Source organism: Rattus norvegicus, chromosome 2, assembly GCF_036323735.1.
Source record: "Rattus norvegicus strain BN/NHsdMcwi chromosome 2, GRCr8, whole genome shotgun sequence".
Classification (NCBI taxonomy): Eukaryota; Metazoa; Chordata; class Mammalia; order Rodentia; family Muridae; genus Rattus; species Rattus norvegicus.
Window position 1 is genome coordinate 27,043,673 of NC_086020.1, and position 26,498 is coordinate 27,070,170.

The following is a 26,498-nucleotide window of genomic DNA, read 5'->3' on the forward strand; positions in this document are numbered from 1 at the left end:
CAACACCATTCTGGAGTGGTCCACTGTCTTAATGATTCACGCTCCCTGCATAGCTAGATTTCCCCAGGGTCTGTGTTCACTCATGGCAGACCACATGGAAATGCCCCTTCAGGACACCAAGGTACCATTTAATGAACTGTTCCATTAGTGCTGTTTAATAACTAACAATCCTGGTGCAGTAAGTGGTATTTAATTACTGGCTTTTTGAGCCACCAGGGAACCATTGAGTAATTACTGCTTCATTGTCATTTAATAAATTTCACTCTTGTACATTAAATAGCTCTGAGCAATAACTCACTGCCTAGTCCCCAGGGACATAAATAAGTTAATGCTCCTCGTAGAGATGTGTCTGTGTCGTAGAGACCAGATGGCCACTTCCTCATTGGTAGAGTAAAGGTCCCTGGACTTTGGTTTCATAGAGCAGTTTAACAAAATGCCCATAGGCTGACATAGGGTTATTGACTTAATTCTGTCAAGTTTTATTTCCTGTAAGAGACCTAACTCAGGTTCACCTTCAGGGCTTCTGGACACTCAGTAAGCGTCGTGTGAACTGAACTGATCTCTGTATTTTAGGCCAGAATTTTTGCTGTTGGTAGACAGTAATTTTGTTACTATTTCATAAGACCTTGTCCTGGAGATGCTAACTGTGTAGCATGTGTTGCTGGGTGTGGCTGCTGAAGATACTGTACATCATGTTGGGATCATGTGGATTAGATGAACAGTGTAGCTCAAAGCTGCAGAAGAACTCTGGAGTAGATTGGATGGAGCCATGATTCCCCTGTGGATTATCTGAAATTATTATTCTTATTATCTGAGGGGTTTCAAGATACAGATGCAGAGTCTGCAGGTTGTGGTGTCTTCTTTTCAGATCAAAGAGAACATGCATCCATAAGAACGATTTATTTTAAATGAAGCTTGAAAAGCCCACCTTCTCAGCCACGTTGCCAGGTCTGTTGGAAGATACTTGCTGGAATTCCATCCAGTTCAGGGCAGCTAGTGGCTGTGGAAGTGACCGTTACATCCTGCTGTATCTTGAAAGACTATGAAGGAAGAGTTGATAGCCCATGTTTGAGGGGAGTCCCCTGGGCTGCCCCAGGCCTCTGCCAGACCATCATTTCCTAAGATGTGGGCATCGGCGTGGCTCAGTCTGGGCTGTGTGTCTACCTGCCTCATTCCTCGTGCCCAGTAGCTTTTCGGTTGCTTATACCAGAATGGTCTTGTAGAATGCTTGCCATTTAGCATGCAAGGAGAAGAGAACAGCTCATTCTAACACTTTTCATTGAACTTATGTTAGAAATATAGTTTATACTTGATATCGTGATTTAAATGTCTAGATTAGGAGCTTATAAGACATACATTCTACAGTAGGGCTTTGTAGTGGAAGAAAGGGGAATATCTCATTGTCTTCTGATAGAGCAAAATGGAGCTCACTGATTCTGCCCGCCTCGCTGGCCAGCAAGGGGTCTGTTAGGCACACAGGTTAATTTAACCCAGTGTCAAACTATAAGACTGTAAATTCGGCGCTCAGACATGGAGCTAAGTTCATCCCTCTAGGAGAGTCACCGCATCTTTTTTAAAATTAATTTTTATTTAATTTTATGCCCTTGGTGTTTCTATCTGTATTTATCTCTGTGTGAGGGTGTCAGATCCCAGACAGTTATGAGCTGCCATGTGGTTGCTGGGAATTGACCTGTGCTCCTCTGGAGAAGTCAGTGTTCTTAACCACTGAGCCTTCTCCTCCAGCCGAGTCACATGGTTTAGTTGGAGGGATTTAGAGCGTTCCTAAATGCTGGGCGTAGGACCTAAGTAGAGGAGGAAGGGGACGCCTCCTGAGGGCAGCTGATGTGAGAGTGCACTGTCTTCTACCCCTGGGAAGCAGCTGCCTTTACTTTAAAGCCAGACTTCTCGCAGCTCAGAAGAGCAGGCATCATGCCAGTCTTCCGTTGGAGTGTGTGTGTCAAGCTGTCTTGAGTGTGAGCGTCCCGCATCTCACGGGAACCCATGTAGAGTCTCTTCCGACTTTTCATCCAGTTGTTGTTCTGCTGGAGTATCACAACTCCAAGAGCAGTGCTCTGTGGTCACCCCCATCGTTGGGTTTGATGTTCTATCTCTGTGGGAATGAAGGTCTTATCGTTTTAAGTGGTGGGTGGAAACCACTGCTTTTAAGATGCTTGCCTGTGTTGTAATCCGACACACCACACATCTGCATTAGCCATAGTCTGCTCATTTTGAACAGCTCATTTACTGGTTCATATTTTATGTGTCATTGTGTGCTTAACTCCCCACCCCCACCCCTGAACTCTTTCCAGATTGAGGCTGTCATAACATCTACAAGCCAGTTACTTTACGCTTTCTATGGGGACCCCTTCCTGGGAATGTGTTTCTTCACAGGGATACCTGATAAAAGATGGGGACTCTGTAGATTTTGTTTCTTATTGCTGCCTCCCATTTGCCTCCAGTGCTCTAAGGAGATAGAAAAGCAAGGAAAAAACACCTGGAAGGAAAAGAGATTGTCTTTGAGGCTTGCAACCTTTTACTGGAAAGAAAAAAGAGTTTTTAGAGCACGGAGTCAAGATTTTGTTTGCTGTGGGCTAATCAATAATTTATTCAGTTCAGTGCAGTGGTTAAGAGCACAGGCTGTAGAGATCAAATCCATCATTAAATGCCCCCGAGCCTCCGGTTTCCATCATGGCTAGATGCGTGTGCTGCCACGTTCTTTGGGTGTGTGCTGAGGTTTAAATAAGACAACGAACTCTAAAGGAATCGATTGATTGTCGCAGAGCCAAGCTCATGAGCAGAGCTCATAAATTAGAGTTAAGAGATTTGTTCTGGCTGGGGGCCCGTGGCATTAGACCTCGGAATTTGGCTTCAGATGGGGATTGGCACATCTGTTCTTTGTGGCCATTCTTCATGGCTGTGCGTGGCCTTGAGCCTTCCCGGTATGTCCACTGAATTTGCGATCTGAGTTGCTCTGCCAGGACAAGTGCTCAGGCTTGTGTGTGAATTAATACTGATGGTGAAGGGAGACTCCCCTAAGGAGAAGCACTTTTCCTTTAAAGACACAGAAATAAGGATGACATCATCCAGGAAGTGTCAACCAGGTTTATGAGCAAACTTTGACCACATTCCCCTGACACCAGGTTGTTTTGTTTGGGTAAAAGCAAAAGGGAGGCTTGAGAGGCCTGTGATTATTTCAACCTTGTTACCTCATTAGCCTGAATCAAATGCTTCTATGGGCACCTGGGGAGCTGTCTCAGGGGTTAGGACACTTGCAGGTCATCCAGAGGACCCGAGTTCGGTTCTCAGCACCCAGTTAGGTGGCCCTACAACTGCCTGTAATTCCAGGCAGATCTGACACCCTCTTCTGACCTCCAGGGGGCACCTACACACATGTGGTTTATGCTCACACACATATACATGTCTACACATACATATGAAATAAAAAAGCGTCTAAAAAGCTGTTGGACCCAGGGTTTGTGCAGATTTGCCGTGTCAGTGTGTTTGGTGATCTTACTGGATTTAGTCTGTACCTGTTTACTGTGAAGCTTAATGTGTCCTCCTTTGAAAGATCTGCCCTTTGAGACCTCATATGAACAACAATGCCAAGCAACCAGAGCTTCCAGGGACTAAGCCACACTACCTAAAGACTATACATGGACTGACCCTGGACTCTGACTTCATAGGTAGCAATGAATATTCTAGTAAGAGCACCAGTGGAAGGGGAAGCCCTTGGTCCTGCTAAGACTGAACCCCAAGTGAACGGGCTTGTTGGGGGGAGGGCGGCAATGGGGGGAGGATGGGAGGGGAACACCCATATAGAAGGGGAGGGGGAGGGGTTAGGGGGTTGTTGGCCCAGAAACCAGGAAAGGGAATAACAATGGAAATGTAAATAAGAAATACCCAAGTTGGGGTTGGGGATTTAGCTCAGCGGTAGAGCACTTGCCTAGCAAGCGCAAGGCCCTGGGTTCAGTCCCCAGCTCCGGAAAAAAAAAGAAAAAAGAAAAAAAATTAAAAAAAAAAAGAAATACCCAAGTTAATAAAGATGAAGCGCGCGCGCGCGCGCGCACACACACACACACACACACACACACACACACACACACACAAAGGAAAGAAAGATCTGCCCAAGTCATAGGACCCTTTAGCACCATGAATTCACATCGTTAAGAGAGGACCTACCCTGGGCAGGGTCCCGTCTGCCCTGAGACCTGCCTTCTCATCTGTGACCTTGTGAGTGTGGTAGTGTCCGCTCAGTACAGCTTGAGGCAAGCCAGATCACCTCCCGAAAGTGAAGGCGTTTGTTCTGTCTTCCTTCCCATCCCGGAGAAGTCCGGGGTCCAGGTTTTCGTCATTCTCCATGACTCACTGGGCCAAACGGTCAGGGTTGTTTTAATTAATTGTCTTTTCACAGTTTCCCCTCTGAGGCTTCCCAGCCCCTGATCTCTCAACTCCAGTGCCCTCTTGGCCTGCAGGGTCATTCATTCTGATGGGAGTTTGGAACAAATGGCTCAGGGCGGGCTTAAGGGTGATTCCCTTTACTTTCTAGTGTTTTCAGAGCTTCAGTTGGCTTTTAAAGGATGGTTAATTTCAGGTCAGATGCTGGCCAAGATAAAAGCTCGGCCTGGTCATCTGCTATTTTGTTCCGTTGTGGGAAGCGTTTTCTCAGCCAGAGCCTGCATTTCAGGTAATGGCTTCCTACGCTAGGAACCTCTCTGGCAGGACGGAGAGAGTGGGACCATTGGGTGGTTATTTGCCTCCTTGAGAACCTTAGGATTTGAAGCCTGAAAATCAGGAAGTGGAGGAGTCATCTTTTGACCTAGATTATTCCCCGCCCCGTCCTCAAATGGAGAGCATGTGATTGTCCCTCACTCCAGAGCTTTGCCGTGGCAACGAGTGACATCTACTTAGGTCATTTAACAAGAACGTACGCGCGATCTGTTTTTGGGAGGGTCTGTATTTAAAAGATTCAAGGTAGAAATGGTTTTGGGAATTTAGCTGGTCGCACACCGTCAACTCGAGTCATTTGCAGTAACTTTCTCAGCCAGTGGATGCTGCCCCACCCTTGCTTCCCTGGGGTGGCACTTGGAAGAGTTTGAGTAAGTTTGCGCCTTGTTCATCTGTGAGGAGAGTGGAGGGGCGAAGGCCACAGCTCATGATTTCTATGGTGACCAAGAAAGACTTCTTTCAGACAGAAGTTTCTCTCAAGACAATCACTTCAGCTTGTCTCTTCTAGTTGTCAAAGGAGGACTCTTGAAATCACCGATAATTAGGGGACAGTTTGAAAAGCCTGAAGTAGTTACACAGGCAGACAGTTGTGTTCGATTGAGGCCACTTCTGTCTTCTATGTCATTTCCTGTGCCAGGCCACCACCAGGTGAAGTCCCGAGGCTAGCTGGGAAGCTCTGTGCTTACTATTCATTTAATCTTTGGACTTGCCGGCAGGGCCCATGAAGAGACACGGTAGTCTTTTTATGATAACACTTTGCCTGGCTTTTATTTTATTTTATTTTATTTTATTTTCGAGGTGGTATTTCACTATGTTGCAGAAGCTGGCCCCAAACTCCTGAGCCTCCAGTGATCCTCCTGCCTCAGCTTCTTGAATGCTCGGACTACATTCCATTCACATGTGTATTATTATAATCTCTGGGCACATGGTATGGGGTCCCTGGTCTCAGATGATACTTGTTTGTGTAACTAAGTCAGGATTACCTCAGAGGTAACATTCGGCAGTGTTCTTCAGACGTGGCTTTGGTTGTCAAGTTCTAGTGAGTAACTCATTAGTAAGCCGGGCATCCTGGAAGTTGATTCATTATGTTTGGGATGAGAGGGTGGAAAATAGGTGTCTGGTGATACAAATACATCTGAAACATACAGCCACTGAATTAATTCCTTCACATATCTATCGCTAGAGTTCAGGGCCCACACTGCTGCTTACTTACAACTCTTCCCATGCGACATATCATAATGCACATTTGCTAAACAGCCAGTGAATGCGTGGCCCTTACTCTCCCGCCCCCCTTCTCAACTTCTCCTCTGCTCTCTGCTTTTAGGACTGAAGAGGGAGTGGAGGAGGAAACATTGTATCTAGAGGTTTCTTCTTTCTCAAGCTTCTTCCCGCTGCCTCCCCTGACCCATTGCAAACTTCGCATACTGTGAAGCCATTCCACTTGACAACACTTGGACCCACTGTGTCTGCTCTTTTTCCTGGCTTCTGTACTCTATAGAGAGATATTGAATTTTCAGGAAAAACCTCCTGGGGACTGGGAAAAAATGGGAAAAAAAAAAGACAAGATTCCAACTTTTATCCAATATCTTGCTGCCATTCTCGAGTTCCCGGGAAGGAAGCAGGGAAGAGGTGGCATCCTAAGTTGTCTGGATGGTACAAGGCTGCATTGGGCTCACAGTTAATTCTCCCTGCCTGCTGTCACTGCGGCCCATTTAGCTCTGATCTCTGGGATGGGCGCTAGATCATCTGTGAGTTTCCCAAATTCTATGGTGATTGCCATATGCAAACAGTGTCTGAGAACTCAGGTAGGCAGCTTATTCCCAAAATTATGGTTTGTCAAAGATTCGTTTGTGGTTTATTTAGCTAATGGTTATGAATTAAATTCTTGTACGGGCTTAAATTCGTTTCGTATGAACTGACCGGCTGTGAACCACGGTTAGGCTCACATAATTCTTATAGTTTAACAAGAAGACAGCCAACTTGGAGAGAACAGTCAGCATTGTCATAAGGGTAAGGACTCGGTTGCTAGGCCTTGGGTTTTACAAATGATGCCCATCCAGCTTCAGAATGAGGGTGCTGGGCCACACCCCACATTCACTTTCTAAGAGTTTCCTTCAGCTACTGAATTGCTACACAGGTTCAGGGATTATGAGAGGGAGCAGGGATCTGTGAACAGGTTCCGACTATTATGTGGCACTTTTATGTGGAGTTGGAGTTGGAGTTGGAATGGTTGGGAAAGGATCACAGGTTTACCTAAGAAGGGTCCACTCAATCCCCTGGTCTCACTTGGTTGACGTCATGAGTATTTGTGAGTGGCTTCTTACCCTCTTGAGATGGCTTGTGCCGGATGAGCTCATGTTTCCCACAAGCCCTGTCTTTCAGAATCAGAGCCTTCTGTATCTTCCTTGAGATGTAATCTATAACTGCCCAGATTCCAAATTCAATTTCCAGTGACTCCCGTCTGGCTTTTACTGGAGTCATAATGATGTTTTGGAAGGAAAGAAGGAGAGATATGTGGTCCGATGTCATTGATCATTTACTGTAATTCCCATAATCCATTTCCTCAGTTTGAAACAGCCACAGTGGTCTGCTTCCTCTGGGTTTTTAACTGATAAAAGAATGCTTCAACTTTTGTGTCGGATACAATCAGGGACAGATTTACTTTAAATCAACTAAAAGAAATATTGGTCACTGTCACTCCGTCCCCCTTCCTCCCAGACCCTTCTTTGCCAGAAGTGCTCACAGTTTGACTTTCTTCTCGCTCTTTCCTTGTCCAGCATTCCCTCCAAAGAGAGGCTATCAAAGGAAGAAAGAATGACATCCATTTCCTCTGGTACCACCCTGAACAGTCAGGAGTGTTTGTGTGTCTTGTTGCCTGTCTCGGGGACCCCTTCCACCAAGACGACGAGGGCTTATAGGTCCCTGGTGACCGATCTGCCCATTCATCCCGTTAGAGTTGCTTCAAGCACTGACGTGGCGTCAACTGCATTTGACCTGGTGCTGTGAATTCAAGCCAACAGCTGACTCGCGATTTCAGATGCTTGGTTCGTGTTGTAGTTGAAGTGTTCTGTGAGGAAAATAGAGAAGTCTGTTGTGTAAGTGTAGTCCATGCCCGGGAGGGAGAATCCCTGTGTCTTGAGAAGAGGCTGGATGTCTGCTCGTCATGGACGTTCCTTTTTTTTTTCCTTTTGCCTCGGATCCTGGTTGGAAGTGCGTCTGGGAAACGTCCATCAGTCCATGTTTAGGTGGTCGCTGATTACTTACCTGTTTCGAGTGTGAATTCAAAAGATGCCTGGTAGAGAGTTTGTTCTCTGGTGTCTGAGACAGAATGGTTGGTGAAGGGGAGGGAGAGGAGAGGGAAAGAGCACAGAGCCAGACCCCGCTCAGTAGGCTGAGCTCGTCAGCTGCCTTTTCCCTGCCGTTGACATGTGACATGCACTTCATATTCTTCCTTTGGAGGCTGTCCATTCCATATGTGATTTAGTAATTTTGGAATGTTTGGCTTTCTAGAATCAAACGGACTCTTGTCAATGTCAGGGTTTTTGTTTTTTGTTTTTTTTTTTTTTTTGATTTATTTATTTAATTGTCTTCAACTTTTGCACTGTATTTTTTTTTTTTTTTTTTTGGTTCTCTTTTTCGGAGCTGGGGACCGAACCCAGGGCCTTGCGCTTCCTAGGCAAGTGCTGTACCGCTGAGCTAAATCCCCAACCCCTGCACTGTATTTTTAAGTGAAATATTCTACTGACTTGTAAATATGTCCCCTCTTGTGTTTTTGGAATCTCGTGCTTACATATCCCGGGAGAACACTTAAACTATGGAATCCCTTCCCAAACCGTGAAGAGAAAGACTATAGGATTTGCTGGGCCTCTCTGAGCTAACATTGTGCTTAAACCTATCACTATTACTGTGTTATTGTAGAAGTTAGGCTAATTTGTTTAGATGGTGATTATGTACTAGATACCTGGGGGAATAATAGCATCTATTTATGTGTGTGTGGCAGGAGGGGTTTTGCGCCCGCACACACACAATATGAAAAACTAACACTTCATCTAGTGGCCTTGTAGTTACTAAGTGGCCAATGTAGCCTGAGTTAAGACTTGAAGGATATCTCTATAGACTGCCTCTCCTTAGGGGAGCAGGGTTAAACTTCTCTGCACTGCTAAAGGTCTCCATAGCGCTGTACATGTCTAGTGATATATAAATGTGCTTTCTCTCAGAGATGTGGGGTTGCACAATTGCTAAGAGCAGGACAAGTGTCTGACCCTTATGCTGACCAGCTCTGAAATGCTGGGCAACTAATTTAATCCTTTCACATCTGATCATCTCATCAGTGGGGAAGACGGTGCCCATAACTGGGTGAGTTCCTATCTCTGACGTTGTTATTGGATGGCTCGTGAGAAACTCTTTGCAAGCGCTTGCCGCTGTTGCACACATTTTTTGGAAAGCAATCAGAATGAGATCACTCTCTTATCTTCTTGCTTCCTTGGGCCAGCCAGATGTACTCATTCTGCCCGTGAGAGGGAAGGACCAGGGCACAGCTATGGCCAGTATGTGAGGGTGAACCCTGGTCCAGTCCTTCTGCTCTGAGCTATGCATGGAGTTCCTGATTTCTACCACACACACACACACACACACACACACACACACACACACACACACGTGTGTGTTCATCTCTGGTCCTCTCGCTTCTGCAGGTTGCCGTCTCCCCTCAATGTCTTCTCCTCTACCACACATGCTATTAAAGACAACGCTGCTCATTCAAACATTAACTTACTATCCAAGACTGTTTGTTATTCGAACTGGCGTGGGCACCCTGGCTTATTATGAATTGTAATAAACCCAGTCTGAGGACCTCAGAGAGTATTGTTTTAAAAGCACTTTAAACATTGTGTGCATTAAAGGGGCCCGAGGAGAGTAGCAGGCGTCTTTCATGCCTCAGGCTCAGACTGAAAAGTATGGATAGAAAAACCAGCCCAGGAATCTCAAGGGACTTAGCTCTTACCCATCATGCTTCCCGTTCTGTAATCCTGGGGTCCCGGATGTTTGGCTCCGTGTCATACTTGAAGATAGTAGATTGCTTTGGTGGTGGTGATGGTGGTTGGGGGTTGGTTGGTTGTTTTGGTTTGGTGGTTTTGCTGTTGTTTGTTTGTTTTTTTTTAAATTGCCATGAGGAAGACAAGTGAGTTCAGCCTCTTTGACAATCACCACACTCCCCTCAGAAGGACTTGCTGTGAGAAACAGCAGACCCCCCCACCCCCTCAGTGCCCACGTGACTGTCAGCCTGTCAGGGGCCCACTATGGCTGTAGAATGATGCTTCTTAACTGGCAACTGTTGTACTTAAAATTAATTGGGGGTTTTTACTCCACTTTGGATCATTTAGCTCCCAGGTAAAAGACACAAAACCTATATATTTATACTAAGTCTTAATAGCATTTGAGCTGGACAGATATCAACTCTATGCTGTCTACTTCCCTGTCAGTGACCCTGAGATGTAACTTGCCTTGTTTCCACCTGGATTGCTTTTACTCCAGCAGGCGGGCCCTCATGGCCATGTGATCACCATTCACCTACTCCATGGCATCGTCTCTCCTCTCTTCCTCTCTGTCCTCCTCACGGTCGATGTCTCAGACTCCAAGCCCAGCCGATCTCTTTTCTGCCCAGCTATAGGCATCTTTAGGCAACCTATAATTTTAAATTAAGGAGCAAGGTTACGTAGCATCATTTGGTGTACAGGAGGATCTCCTGGTCCCTGAGGCAACCAGACCTTTAGCATTACAATGCACAGCAGTGGACCAAACCTCTACAGGCCACCTGCAGCAGCTGAGATTATCTGTAGATTACCAAAACCAGGTGTGGAAAGAGCCTGTTGTCTGTTCTTCCTCCCCCCCTCCCCCTCTCCTCCCCCCTCCCCTTCCTCCCTTCCTCCCTTCCTTCCTTCCTTCCTTCCTTCCTTCCTTCCTCCTTCCTTCCTTCCTTCCTTCCCCCTCTTTCTCTCCCCGTCTCATTATATAGCCCAGTCTTGAACTCCAGATTCTCCCGGCTTAGCCACCCAAGTACTGGGGCCATTTTCCCTCTTCAGTAGTGATAAATGACACGTAGCGCTCAGTGCAGCATTTGACGTGTGAGACACGGAGCTTATTGTAAATTAAAGTAAGAGTGAAGAAAGCAGACAGTGCTTAAAAAGAGCTTCTGGAGTACGCCATCAGGGAATCTTCCACAGAGAGGGAAGGTTGAAGAGTTCTGCTTCCCCCCATGAGGTGGAGACTTTAAGCAGTTTGTTCTAAGCTGTAGACATCACAGAAGAGGCCAGCCTGGGTTGGCACTGACTTTTTGCACACCCATCATGTCTTCATGAGGGAGAAATTCTCAGCAGCTCTTGTGCGTGGCTCTGCAGAGCTTCCTCCTCCTGTGCCTCTGAGGGAGGTCCTGTCTGCTGTACTTGAGCTGTAGCGACAGAGTCCCTTGTTATCTCTCCACTCTCCCAGAACCCCACCGCGGGGATCCTCCTACCACACCTTCCCTTGGCCTCTAGCTGCAGGTTACTGTTGCTTGTTGAGAAGAACACTGTTTTGCTGGCTAATAATAAGCCCGCTTGACCACGGGGAAGAGATCACCAGATGGCAGTGGTCTGAAGCGAAGCATGTCTTCTCAGTTACTTCCCAGATGCTGTGTGGGTGCACCCTTCACAGCTGTCTTGTTCAGGCTCTTTGTCTTGGGTTCACTTAGGAGTCAGCTCTTGGCCCACCCGCCATAGTTCATTCCAGTTGTGTGTGCCCAACAGAACTGTCGGAAGATGCACTAGGGGGTGCGCGCTGCCGTTGTTCTAACTGTTCTGCCTGTGCTGCTCAACGAACCAGTTTGCTTTTCACTCCACATCCCTGAAGGCAAGGCTTCCATTGGCTTCTTATCTTGCACAATACTTGGTTTTAACAAGCCTAATTATTTCAAGGCACATCTTGTTTAATAAACACCAGAAAACCAGGAAGGCAGCAGTGGCGATGTTAAGGACTGTGGTGCAGACAGGATGGCGAACACTTGCTTCGCCTGGCCATTGGATTCATTACGTGGTTGAATTTTCCTTCACCATCCTATTTCTACCCCGGCCACACCGCCTTGCAGTATGATTTTATTGAAAGGTAATGGCAAATTGTGACTGTGTTCTCCACTAGGGCTTTAATAGTTTATTCCCAAATGTAAACGTCTTAGTAAGCCTTCAGTGTGGTGACTCATTAGTTTGATGAGGAAAATGTCCTAATAAAGAAACTGTAAGTGGTTTCAAAAGCTGCAGAGGGAAAAATGTTGGGGCACTTGAGGTCAACTGCTCCCCCCTGTTCTTTGGATCTCATTTGGTGTTTGCTCATGGGAACAGACAGATTGGTCTCAGGGGTGATCTGTGTCTTTCTCTTCCATGGACGCTTCAATTCCTGAGTTTCCTTCTGTATAGGCAGAGACCGAGGATGAGATTTCTGTCAGTTTTTCCTCTACAAGTGTCCCAGGGTTGGCAGTGGGTACAGCTTGGTTGTATTGGAGGTAAAGGGTCGATGATGGCTAAATAGACCATCTATTGCTCGTCTGAGCTGTCTAGCCCGAGGTTACATAGGCAGAACCTGTATCATCCACTTGCACAAAGTCTCTTGGCGCTAATAGGATTTTACGTTGCTCTACGTAAGTTTGCTAAGGCTAAATGTGCCGGTGCATTTGATGCCATTGCTTCCAGACCTCGTTATAGTGCTTGTCAATCAGGAAACACAGGGATCCAAATGTCACTTTCATTGCAACCTATCTTTAAAGTATTGCCCTTTTCTTGTTCTGGTTACTGGCCGGGTTTTCCTGGACCAGGGGAAGATAAAGAAGGTGCAGAGTCATAAAGATACAGTAGCTGTGGTGAAGCCATGTGTGTGAAAGTGTGGGTGTTTGCACAGTGACTCAAGAGCATGGCGTAGCAGACACACACGACAAGTTGTTTCACAGTGACGCCAGTATATTTCAGTTAAATAGCTTTCTAATGACACTCACTAACGAGACACTTTTTCTAAGCTGCGGTCTTGCCTATACTACAGATGATATTCTGAGGTAACACTCTTCGATATCCTGATGGAATTCTGAGCCCCTTTAATTTGTAGTAATAGGCAGATGAGCCTGACCTAGGGGAAACAGGAAGGGTCTACCAGCAAGATATCTTGAGGCAATTGTGCTAACAGTTTTGTGTGCCTTGTGGGGGGCGGGGATGGCGCACGGTGTGTGTGTGTGTGTGTGTGTGTGTGTGTGTGTGTGTGTGTGTGTGTGTTGGTGGAAAGAGGCCAGAGCTGCTCAGAAACTGCAGGGTTGGGGATGGAGAGGAGCCTGCCCATCTGTTCACACCAGGTTGGGAAGGGGCAGGGCAAAGAGGTCAAGAGTAGGGTACCATCTGAGCTGAGCTGTGAATGATTCAGTCCATGTCTGTTTTGGATCCATATTTCTATATGTTAGTTGGCTTTCTAACTTTGTAATGAAGCTTTAACTTCCTAACTGGGAGCTGGATATGGTGGAAAGCCACATCTGAGTCACTCAGACTGACTTTGAGTTCTGGTGGCCGCCTAACAACCCCTTGACCTTCCTGAACAATTACGTAAAAAAGATAACAAGATCTTCCACGGGTGGCTGATGGGAATAAGTGAGATGTGCACCCACGTTTACCCACCTCACGCACACCCCAAGGCGAATGGCTTGAAAGCCAAGGAAGCACATTTTGAAAAAAAAATGCTTGATAAAACAGGAAGTCGGGGTTAGTCGTGGATGACGGGAAGGCACCATTTGTTTGTTAATAGTGCCGGCGTTGTTTTAAGTGCGTTCTTGCCGTTTGATCGCTCACACAAACTGGGTTAGTATTTCATCCTCACCTGGCAGTCAAGAGTTCTGAGGCTACAGCAGCTACAGAGTTTTTATTAGTCCCGTCTGCCTGGCTCCACAGTTCTTGACCCTACTAGTGGACATCACCAATGGTACCTCAGACCTCTACAGGCCTTCGTCTCGAAGGAACCCCCTTCTCTTTGCTCCTCAGGTGAGCAAGTGGAATGGCTGGAGACTGGAGAAGAAAGCTCAGATAGCCACAGGACAGCAGTAACTGCCCAGGGTTACCAACTCATGTGTGGACAGACTGGTACTCACACTTCCTTCCCTTTGACTTTTTGTGTTTACACTGATCAGGAATCCTTTGAAAACTTGTTCCTGCTAAACCTTGTCAGTGTAGGACAGACACAAGGATATGTTAGTTGCCTTGCTAGAGGAACTCAGGTCAGAAGGGCAGATCTAGCCCAGAGCCACAGAACTCACTTCTGAGGGCTTCACGTGAGCTGCAAAGGTATTGAGGTATGTGTTTTCTGGGAGCCTTGGAGCTGGGGTCCATCTTCCCAGTTCTTCCTGAGATTCTAGAAGTAGCAGAGGAAAGGCGAGGTGGCCAAGGCCTCCTCACTCGCCCATGATGCGCCTTCAAAGGAGGGCCATGGAGGCCACACCTGGGAGGAAGTTAACAGTTCTGTCCCGGCCCCTGGGATGAATGACACAGACTGTCTTCCAGCACTAGCAGCTGGCTCCTTGGACATTGGAAACAGCACAGTTTTAGAGTGTGAGCAAGATGAGAGGCCAAGTATCGCCCAGCCACCTCCTGGGATACCATGGTTCCTTAACTTCGGATACCTGTGATTAGGCCCATGGCAAACAGCTGTCAAAGGCCTTAATAAAGTCCCCCAAAGGCTCCAAAAGAGCAGCTGTGGAGTTAAAGACCTACAGTTGTCACCTGCAGTGACTTACCTGTGGGCAAGAGACATTTGGATTCATGAGGGTCAATCTCATTTCGTAGCGGAGATAAGGAACACAAGGGAGTAAAGATTTAGAGGCATTGGTCTTTTCTGTGGCTGCGTTACTATTGTTTCCGTTTATTCTTGGCCTACAGGCCCTTTAAAATGATGGAATTCTTTCCTAATGGCTTGGTGGCATCGTTTGACCTATTTACTAGGATGGATTTGATTGGCTTTCTCGGCAATAAGGATCGCCATGCCAGCAGAGGAAAGAAAGCAAGTCTTTGTGAACGACTTCAGCTGACCGAGGAGAAGACCGTTGATTTTAATTTGGTGTATTGCTCACAAAGTTTGAGGTTTTCAGGCTGGTCCTGTTTGCTATGTGCTCCTTAAAATTCCGATGTCAAGAGCTTTAGATGACTATTAGAAAGAAATACTTTGATTGTTGATAAGGAAGGTCAAGGTTGAACAGAGTGGTCGGGGATCATCCAGAGTTGATGGTTTCTGATAGGACAGCTGGTAGGTGTCTTCCCATCACATAGAAACGAGCTTATCGAGTGTAAAAGCCACTCAGTCCCCACTAGGCAGCAAAAAAAAATATTAATAATAATAATATTTAAAAGAATATTCTAAGTGTTAGTATGTAGAAAAAGAACATCCTAGTTCTTGTGTGGAGATGTCCTTTTCCAGAGCTTTCTTTAGGAAGTACGGTGTCTGCCAGGTGGATATAGAGAAAACCCTGAGGTAAATAGTGGGGTAGATCACCCCATAAAACATGAAAGTTTCTGGTGCTCATGCTATGTGGCCAAATGTAACAGGACTTTGTTCCTTCCGGCTTTCCTCGGAGACCCTGTTAGGACACTCGCGCCATGTTTGTGAGACTTAATGGCAACTGCAACGAAGGGCAGGGGAAGGGACAGAGGGGAGAAGTCTGTGAGGTGTGAGCTGTGTGTGACTGCGTCCTCCTCGGCCTGGGCCTGGGCATTCCTTACTGTGTCTGTGTGCTTCTGGAAGTCCTGTCCAGATAACAGGAGAGCGTTTGGAAGTCTAGTGGGATAGCATCAAGTAGCCGTCGTCAGTGTGTATAGACTGCTGTGCTGCTGTGAAATCACACATCAGAGCTGCCTGGCAAGGTGGCCCAGTGACCAGCCCCATGTCAGACAAGATAAAAATAGCCTGCCCAAGAGAAGAGAGTGTGAAAAGGGGAGTTGTTGACCCACTGTGGGACCAGGGTTGTTGACCCACTGTGGGACCTGGGTTCTGAGCTGGGGAGAGTCATGTGATTATATCTATACATCGAAGTGGAAAATTTGATGCTTAAACCCAAAAATCTGAACTACAGGACTGATGCTGTTCCTCTTTCCCAAATCTTTTTAAGAGGTAAAACATGGCTTTGTTTCTCTTTCCTCGGTAAGCCCTGGGGTTCCACGGCCTCAGACCCCCGGGTCTAAGCATGAGAGAGCTTTACTGCTTCTTGTCTGTATGACTTCAGCCAAGCTAGCCCACAGTGCCTCCACCTATGAAACACCCCTTCTCCTAATACTGTTGTGCATGGTCCACAGAAAACGCTGTGGGTGCTTAGTGCAGTGCCTGGTACCTAGTAAGGGTTCTCGTCAGTGCTCAGTGATGGTGAGGAGGAGGGCAGGGAAGGGCTTGGTATGGTGATTAATGCTATGATGGTTTTCAGTGGCCTTGAAGTTTTACAACATGGAAGGCTCTGTCCCCCTGAACTCTTGGTGACTTCCCAGATGAACACACTCTCAAGGGCCTCTCCTGCTGCACACACACACACACACACACACACACACACACAGACACAACACACACACACAGACACACACACAGACACAACACACACACAGACACACACACACAGACACAACACACACACACATACACAGACACACAGACACACACACACACACACAGACACAACACACACACACAGACACACACACACACACAGACACACACACAGACACAACACACACACACAGACACACACACAGACACAACACACACACAGACACACACACAGACACAACACACACACAGACACACACACACAGACACAACACACACACACATACACAGACACACAGACACACACACACAGACACAGACACACACAGACACATACACACACACACAGACACACAGACACACACACAGGCACAACACATACATACAGACACACACACAGACACAACACACACACACACACAGACACAGACACACACAGACACAACACACACACACAGACACACACACACACACAGACACACACACAGACACAACACACACACAGACAGACACACACACACAGACACAACACACACACAGACACACACACACAGACACAACACACACACACATACACAGACACACAGACACACACACACAGACACAGACACACACAGACACATACACACACACACAGACACACAGACACACACACAGGCACAACACATACATACAGACACACACACACACAGACACAACACACACACACAGACACAGACACACACAGACACAACACACACACACAGACACAACACACACACACAGACACACACACAGACACACATAGACACAACACACACACACACACACACACACACACACACACACACACACACACACACTATAGCTTCCTGAGCTGTAGTTTCCAGGAAGAGCAGCAGCTTTTGGGCCTCTCACATCATCTGTTTCCTATTTACTCCACATACTCCAGATTAAACTTTCAAGGTCATTCCACCCCCACGGAGAATGGAAGCAACTGGACCTATGGCTCATGCTGACTCGGGGTCTTCCGAAGGTCGGTGGCATCCTACAGTCTCTCCAGAGTAAACCCCTTGAGTCATCTGAAAACAAGTAAATGTGCATATCCCCAGCAGAGTCAAGCACTTTAAAACTGTGTGTGTATCTGTGTGTGTATGCGTGGATGCATGTATCGTGCCAAGCATGTGGAGATCAGAGGACAGCTTGTGGGAGTTCTCTCTTTGCACCGCATGAGTCCTGGAAACCCAACTCAAGTAGTTAGGTTAGGTGGCCAGTGCCTTTACCAGTCCGCCTTGCTGACCGTGATGATGATGATGATGATGATGATTCTTCCTCCTTCTCCTCCTTCTCCTCCTCCTTCTCCTCCTCTTCCTCCTCCTCTTCCTCCTTCTCCTCCTTCTCCTCCTCCTTCTCCTCCTCCTTCTCCTCCTCCTCCTCCTCCTCTTCCTCCTCCTCCTTCTTTCTTCTTCTTTTGAGAGGGGGAATCACATACATCCCTGGATCACTTTAAACTTGCTACATAGCCGGAGTGACTGAGCTTCTGATCATCCTGCCTCTGCCTCCCAAATGCTGGGACTGTAAGTATTTGCCATGGCTGTTTATTTGATATTAGGAATTGAAGCCCAGACTTCATCCATGCTAAGCAAATGCTCTACCAACTGAACTGTAGTAGAACCACGTACCTTATGTCCTCCATGTCACGTGACCAGATGCATCTGTCTGCATTTCCTTGTAACAGGGAGAGAGGAAGGCCCGTGGGGTACCCAGTGCCGAGGGCGCATCCTTCGCCTGATCCTGGGTAGGAGATATTTCCCAGCAAAGCTGTTGCTCCGTTCCCCTCGGTCTCCCTTGAGAAGTTACTCGTTCTAGCTGGCTTTCTTCCTCGGGGACCTTCTATGGGGAACAGGGAAAAAGTCACAGAAGGCCTATGTTCTTTTTCATTTTAATAGAAAATGTGTAAGGACCACAAACCCTTCTTCCCAACTGATATTTGGAGTTCGGCGTTTGGAAGTGTCATTTAGAAACGTGTTTACAAATACCATCGACATTAGATGATTTCAGCCTACACTAAGATTAAAGACTTATTTATGATCTAGAAGCAAAACCCTTTTTTACAGATCGTTGCCTCTCCCCAGCAAATGGCCTTGCTGTGTGACCTGACAACCCGAGTTCAGTCTTTAGAACCCACATAAAGACGGAAGGAGTCAACCCCATGGTGTCGGGCTCTGAGCTCTCGTTGGGCACTGCGGCAAGTGGCCTTTTCCTCATATGGGCGTGAACACACAACAGAAACAACGCTTTAAAAGTCACTACTTTTTTGAACTGGATGTTTGTTTGTGGTTTTTTTTTTTTTTGTTTTTGTTTTTTTTATTGAATAGGGTTTCTCTGTGTAGCCTTGCCTGTCCTGGAGCTCGGTCTGTAGACCAGGCTGGCCTTGAACTCAAGAGATCCACCTGCCTCTGACTCCCAGTGCTGGGATTACAGACTTGTACCAGCACTGCCCGTAAAAGTCATTACTTCATAGCCAGTGAGACTTGGAATGGGAACAAAATAGTTCCCTTACTTTAATCCTAGACTCTGCTATAAAAGTAGCTCGGGGCTAAGAAGACTCTAGTCTGAATTGAGCTAGTGGCTCATTTATTGACGTACGTATACTTATTACTGCTAAGCCGTGACTTCCCCCTCCGTAGCTGTCTCCCAACCTTTAGCTTCCGCTTCATGAGGATGAGGAAGCTCCAGTAACGCATTTGTTTTTCCTTTTAAAGATCCCCTCATCGTCTCTGATTTGATATACTGAGCGGGAACACAACCGAATGGTTTTCTTAGTAAGTGGAATTTCAAGGCACAGCTCTCCTTAGTTCTGATCAGGCAGTCAGGCCCTTTGTGAACACATAGTTAAGGATTTGGCAGTGGACACTACAGTGGGTGTATCTCTCTGATTGTTCTTGACCAGGACCTGAGGCTGTACCACAGGAAAAGAACAAAGCTATGATAAACAGCGAAACTACCAAACTTGCCTCACTGGGAGGAAGGACATCTTGCTTTGGTCTGAGATAGTTTTCATCTTTCTCTTTTGCAGAATCAGATTCCGAAAGGTGGAGGAAGTTGTGTGAGATTTGAATATTAAGCTTCCTAGTACATTGAATCTGCTTTCTCAGAAGTATCTTCTCAGTGAACATGTGTCTCCTGCCCCTTGTGGCTTCTAGGAGCAGGAGATGGGGTTGTGAGCCCCTGACATGCTCACACGTGTTGGTAGGTCACGTGTGACAGGACAGGTAGTTGGCAGCAAGCCCACTGCTGGGCACCCAGGTTTCAGATACAGAGGAATGGAATTGAAGACACTTTCAGATTCCAGGCAAACACTTCCAGGAGAAGTACACAAACATCTTTCTCTCCTTGATCTTTTGCCAGAGGAAAGTGCATGTCCCCAGTCAGAAGCCCTTGTGAGATAAGACCAGAGTGTTTGTCTCTCTGACTGTCTCTCTTTCTTTCCCTCCCTCCCTCCCCCAGTTCTCCCCTTCATACCTTGTCTGGAGCAAGAAGATAGATATAGCTAGTACAGGAAAGGTTCTCTTTTATTATGCTGAGGGCCATCACACAAGGCTCACGCTCTAAACTCCTAACTACAGTCCTCAGCCTGTGTCCCCAGAGCTGCTCACCTGTGTGACATAGCTTAGCTGAAGATCAGATCCAGTCTGGACCAGAACCCTCGGATTCGAGGATCCTGGGGGAGACTGTCCAGCTGCAGGGTGTGGTGTCTCTCCAGATGTGCAGAGCAGAGAGCATTGCTCCTGGTCTCAGCTTATGCACTGTCCAGTGGGGTTCTGTATGTACTGTCACAGGTTCTAGGACTGGGTCTGGTTCTCCTGGTGTATGGTGTCACTTGTTTCTTGTTATCAGGTGCAGCCTTGGGTGCAGTGGGATCCTGACTGAACTATTTTTTTTTTGTTCTTTTTTTTCCGGAGCTGGGGACCGAACCCAGGGCCAAGCGCTCCACCACCGAGCTAAATCCCCAACCCTGACTGAACTATTTTTACAAGCCTTTTACATGCCTAGAAGGCATGTTGCTACTCTGCTCATTGCACAGCTCCTACCTCTCAGACCTTCCTAAACATGGTTAAATTCAACCATGTTTTTAATGAAATTGGAAAACAAAACAAAACTCCCCATAACAGGATATTCTCTCTGGCAAGGAAAGGAAATTAACAACTAAACTTCCTCAAAGGGTCTCAGGCAGTGACAGCCTAAACCAGCCTTACTCAGCTCTCGTTGGCAGAAACCCATCCTCACTTCTCCTCGCTTCTTAAAACATACCCCCAGCCCCTAGTCTGTTTGGGTCTCTGTGTGTGAGAAAGCCCCATCCAGCTTATGCATGTGCAGGGGATCTGAACTCTTGTCTCTCATGCTTACAGGCTGAGTACCTCTCTAGCGAGCTCTCTCTCCAGCCTAAGGTTATGGCTCCTTCTGCTCTGTCTTAAGAAAAAAAAAATCAGAAGAGTCATTTATTCTTGCTGTGATTGACATCTTGGTTTTGTCAGAGAGACAGGTAAGATCAATGCGCTGGCATGTCCTGTCTTTAATTGATTCTTTCTGCAGGTGAAACGCAGCAGCCATGCCAGAGAAGGCAGAGCGTGATTAATACCTCTGTGACTCTGTCCAAGTTCTGAGAAGCTGTGCAAACTCTGTTAGGCTGGTGTTTGCCAGCTGAGGTCCAGCCAACCCCCCCCCCCCCCCCCCCCCGCACTTGTCCTTCCTTCCCAGAGGGCATGACAGGGAAAGAGGAGGAGAAGAGCTCAAAGAACTGAAAACAGAGATTTCATTAGGGCAGCATTTGGGGGTCAGGTAAACATCACTTTTGAGCTTCATTGAAAAATTCCAGAAAGCTGAGCAAGGGCATAGTCTCTGGATTGCAACAGGGCGGGAAGTTCTTCTTCAAAAGAATGTCGGAAAATGAAATATAATACTTCTTAGGGAGCAGGAACTGTTAAACAAAGCAGAAAGGCATATAACCTCCCCGGATTTCTTTTCTTTGAGGAATTCGGAAGACCCAGAGAAGAGGTCTCTAGGGACCAGAACACACTTCTTAATTGCACTTTCGCTCACCACTTTCCCACCAGGAGCTGTGGTGGTCATTGAGTTTGTGAACTTGGATTTTAAACGCAGACCTGCCTGGGAGACAGCAGCATGTGTGTTCTTGGGAGCCAGACGTCTTCTGTAGACCTGGCATTGAGGGCGTAAGCTCCATGCTGACTGCTCTTTTTGAGGTGTCCCTTCCCCAGCATCATTTCTATAAGAGAGCCAGGGTTAAGACGACACCCAGTTTCCCTGGAAATCACCTTCCAGGTTTTTTTTTTTTTTTTTTTTTTTTTTTTTTTTTTTTTTTTAGGTGCATGGCTTCTGACACCGTTCCACCCAACCCTATCTCTTTCTCATTTCACTTTAAAAGAAGTCGAAACGGTCCCCATCGATGCAAAAAGAAGCGAAACCACGAGTTAAGCAACTTGTGGAAATTGCGGAGTTTCTGCCCAGGAGATCTTCAAAGTGGAACATAAAAATTAGGTCACTTAAGTAAGTCTGCTTGGAGGGTGGCCAAAATGGTCTTTTGCAGTGTTCCAAATGTATTAACCACTCAGGTTAGTATTCATATATCGCCAGACCAGGAGAATAGTCAGTCCTTTGTTTGCAGCTGGTGACTTTAAATGATCTCTGTGGGGGCTCCTGCCTCGCCCCGCCTCATGTGGTATACTGCTTTTTCTGATTGACAGGGAAGTAGGAGGGGGGAAATAAAGAAAACAGCATGTGCTCTCTCCAGAGGATGGTATAACGAAGGCAGTTGGCTGGCTAAAGCCCGGAGAAGCCACCAAACGGCTACGGTTAAGTGTAGAGACATGATCCACGCAGAACTCTTACACCGCAAGGATATTTAGGTCTACACTACTGGACACTCTTGACTCTAAAGGGTTAAGCAGATGATCTGGAACAAGACTTTAAAATCATCTGGCTCCGGTATGAGCCTAGAATGATAAAAATTGAAAAGTCCAAGAAAAGGTTCTTTGTGGAATGCCAGACCACAAAGTTCTTGGTGACTTGCAGAATTCCCCCTGTCCCCAGGGCCATTTGCTTCTCCTTCTGCAAATCGCATCCAGACCTTCCTCCTACCACACAGAGACAGCCCCTCTGCTCCCTCCCATTGACCTTAAAGAGACAGACTTCCAGGGCTCCGAGCAGAGCACTCTCACCAAAGAACACAGAGGTTTTCTTAGCTGTGCAAACAGAAAGCCGTGGAAGGGGGCTTAACAGAGAGGAATTCAAGTGCTAAAAGGCTCAGCTTTTATTTTTATGTGTGTTGGTAATTTTGAGAACTTCATGTAAGTTTTCCCACATTCCATTTCTAGGTTGAAGGTTTTGGAATTTTATTTTTAATTCTTTCAAAAATTATTTTATGTGCACAAGTGCTTTGCCTGAAGATATATATGTTACCGTACTATGCCTGATGCCCACAAACATCAAAAGAGAATGTTGGGTCCCCTGGGATTGGAGCTACAGTATGGATGGCTGTGAGCTGCCACGTGGGTGCTGGGAATGGTATCCTGGTCCTCTGCAGGAGCAGCCAGTGCCTTTAACCACGGAGCCACCTTTCCGGCATGCTGCTTGTTTATTATTTTTGAGACTAGCTCTCTATGTACTTGAAGCTGGCCTGGGGCTTTCCATCCTCCTGCCTCAGGTGAGCTCGTAGGTGTGTACCAGTCAGTCCACCCAGAAGGATTTAGGAACTTCAATTAGGAAGTTAAATGTCTACCACCTTTCTCTCTCTGGAATTGGCTCAGTTGAGAAAGGGCGTGTGGCGAACTTTCTCAGGGATCTGAAAACCCCTTTTTCTTTGTGTTTATTTTCTCTCTGTATGTTGCCAAGGCTGGTCTTGAACTCTTGGCCTAAGCATTTCTGTTCAGCCTGTGAGTCTCTGGGGCTATGGGCCCCCGTGTCTCTGAACTCCATGTTTCTTTGCCTTTTTCTGTATTCTTGGGCAGGCAGAAATAAACGCGAGAACTCGTGCGCTCCAGTATTTGGTTTAGTGCTGGTTTCTTTCTTTCAGCTTTCTAAGGAGGGCGCTCATTAAAATGAAGCCGACTTTCCTTTCTTCCTTGAAACTTTACTTGGACTGGAGTTAGTTCTGCCCTAAGTAGGGCTTCTCAGGATGTTTGTACTTGTGGCAGGCCCTTAATCTCATGCGTAACCCTGATATTTGACACAGACGGGCTGGAGAGATGGCTCAGTGGTTAAGAGCACTGACTGCTCTTCCAGAGGTCTTGAGTTCAATTCCCAGCAACCACATGGTGGCTCACAACCATCAGTAATGGGATCTGACACCCTCTTCTGGTGTGCATGAAGACAGCTACAGTGTACACAGATAATGTGGCACCATTGGTCAGCTTGTTATCAGGTCCCTTCTGCCCCAGAGTTCCCAAGACACATCCCACCAGGCCCTGAGGAATCTGCCTTGAAATATGACGCCCGAAACACAGAATCGGGAGGGACATGGTTACTGTCCCGTCTGGCTCAGCCACTGGAATTTTATGGTGTTGTTGAGTCTCGCTGAGTAGCCCAGGCTGGATTTGAATTCACGATGTTTCTGCCTTAGTTGTTCCAGTATTGGGATAGCGTGCGTATGCTATCACGCCTGGCCTACCAAGACGTGTTTTGTCACCTCATCTCCCTGGACTGGAGTTTGCTCTCTGAGGGATGTGCCCACGGCAGCATCTCTCTGAGTGAGCCCTTGCACTGAGTTACACAGAGAGTGCGGCCGTCCGAGCTGTGTCTAAACGACGACGCAGTAGCTGAGGACGGGTCCCGGTGGTCGGAAGAATTGTGAATGGCCTTGCTCCATGTTAACAAATGCTCTGGAGCAGACACCGATGCGAGCAGAGAGGTCTCTGAGGAAAGACCGTTCAGAGGCTTCAGCGAGGTCGATGTAGCTCTCTGGCCTTGAAGAAGCTTGTAGAGAAAGAGGCCTAATCCAGTTGCAGGTTGTTGATGTTTACTGTTGACTACAACTGGATTTACTCTACTCCTTAGGTATTAGTAAGTACTCTTTTCCTAATAGAAAAGAGTTGCCTCCTGTCACTCCGTTTTGTTATTGCTGTTGGATGAGGAGTGCATCTAAGACCTTGTTCAAGAATTTGGAGCCTGCTAATAACATTTGAGAATGGAGATGATCAGGCCAAGCTCAGAGTTCAGCCACCATGTGGGCCAGTCAACTGGGTGGGGCCCTGTGGCCAGCCCGCTTCTCGGTGTGCCATGGGTTGGTCACGGGAGAGCTTAGAAGAGGGCGAAAGACTAGCCCAGCCTTTCTTCCTGGGACCACTTAGGGCCTTTTTTCTAACAGGAGGGCATGGCCCTCTCATCTTGGTGTAGAGGGCACCCTGCTCACCTCTTTGTCATCTGGAGATTCATTGTTACTGGTTCTCCTCCTTTTGAAGGCAAAACTTCACTCTCTTGAGTTGAACAGAGCCAACAGTTTCACTGACTGGCACTCCGTAGGTCTCTACAGCTCTCCCCGACTGTGGGGAGTTAGGAGAGAGCCGAGAGTACGATGACCCTGCTTCTGTTTTTACCTCATGTGCTTTATTGTTCTAGTTTCTCAGTTCATTAAATGACATTTTGTAATTAAAATTTGAAACATTTGATTTTTTTGGTAGCAGCATACAATATTTAAGTCTTTAGAAAAATTTTAATTAAATATTACATGTTTTCTTTTTATTGTCATGTTATTGCATGCATGTGAATATTTTACCTGCATATGTGTCTATGCACTCCATACATCCCTGGTGCCTGTGGAGGCCAGAAAAGATAGGTATCTGAGCCCTGGAACTGGAGTTACAGACAGTTGCCGTGTGTGTGTGTGTGTGTGTGTGTGTGTGTGTGTGTGTGTGTGTGTGGTGGGAATCGAACCCTGGTCCTCTGGAAAGACAGCCAGTGTGTTTAACCACTGAGCCATCTCTCTAGCTCCAGCACACAGGAATTTTGTGAAAGTTTTTTTTGGGGGGAGGGGCACAAAAAGTATGATTACAGTGCTCAACCTTCCCTTACAGAATGGTTTGGTGTGAGCGAGTCTTCACTGCTAACCATGGAGCAGTTCCCTGTGTCTGAGCAGAAACTATAATTACTGTATGGGGCCTCAGCAGGGCTCCATCCCTCTCCAGGAGTCACCTGGATTCAGTTATTTGTATTGTATTTATATTATGTTTTCTTCTGTGAGAAATAGGAAAGACAGGCAGCCTGAAATGAACAATCTCAGACACTTTGTAATGGAGATAAGTATTAGTTTCCTTTATATAAAATGCAAATGGGATGGAATTCCAAGGCTTGCCTATCCCTGGGCCTTCCTCCCACCCCTCCCCCACCCCAGCCTTCTCCTAGACAGTCCTCAGCCAACTGTAAAACTGACCACAAATGTTAGGATTTCATTGCATTAACTAGTTCTAGGCAGTGGCTTCCAAAGTGTTGAACTGTGAATAGTTTCAGAATTATAAGTGGTATTCTGATACTGGGAGTGGGAGAGATAAAGGCAAAAAACTGCCGTGGCTGGCACCTTGAAACAGCTCCGCTTCCCTCCCTCTGCACTCAGACTCTGGTGCCCACCAAGGACCCTCTCTGCAGGGCCCCTGGGGTAGTGGAGGGGCCTTGGCAGTGGTGTTAACCAGCTTGGCTATGGGACATGGGATTTCTGTTGTGTTTTCTGTTCCCCATCACTGAGGTTGACTGGTGGTGGTGGTGGTGGTGGTGGTGGTGGTGGTGGTGGTGGTGGTGGTGATGGTGGTGACAGTGATGGTAGCAGTGGTGGTGGTGGTGGTGTGGTGGTGGTGGTGGTGGTGGTGATGGTGGTGACAGTGATGGTAGCAGTGGTGGTGGTGGTGGTGGTGGTGGTGGTGGTGGTGGTGATGGTGGTGACAGTGATGGTAGCAGTGGTGGTGGTGGTGGTGGTGGTGGTGGTGGTGATGGTGGTGACAGTGATGGTAGCAGTGATGGTAGCAGTGGTGGTGTGGTGGTGGTGGTGGTGGTGGTGGTGGTGGTGGTGGTGGTGGTGATGGTGGTGACAGTGATGGTAGCAGTGGTGGTGGTGGTGGTGGTGGTGGTGGTGGTGATGGTGGTGACAGTGATGGTAGCAGTGGTGGTGGTGTGGTGGTGGTGGTGGTGGTGGTGGTGGTGATGGTGGT

At 47.1% G+C, this 26,498-nt stretch overlaps 1 protein-coding gene across 5 annotated transcripts in view; it reads left to right on the forward strand.

The window, feature by feature from the left end:
- Lhfpl2 (LHFPL tetraspan subfamily member 2) overlaps positions 1–26,498 on the forward strand; it is a 153,427-nt gene that overhangs the window by 27,269 nt on the left and 99,660 nt on the right. For 2 of the 5 annotated variants that reach the window (XM_063281486.1, XM_063281487.1), the window contains exon 2: positions 1–23,611. This exon is cut by the window's left edge. The exons of the other annotated variants lie outside the window; for them this stretch is intronic. In XM_063281486.1, coding sequence (XP_063137556.1) covers positions 16,161–17,303 — 1,143 coding nt within the window. In that variant the 5' untranslated portion in view covers positions 1–16,160 and the 3' untranslated portion in view covers positions 17,304–23,611. Of the gene's footprint in view, positions 23,612–26,498 lie in introns of those variants that run through there. 5 annotated transcript variants of the gene reach the window in all.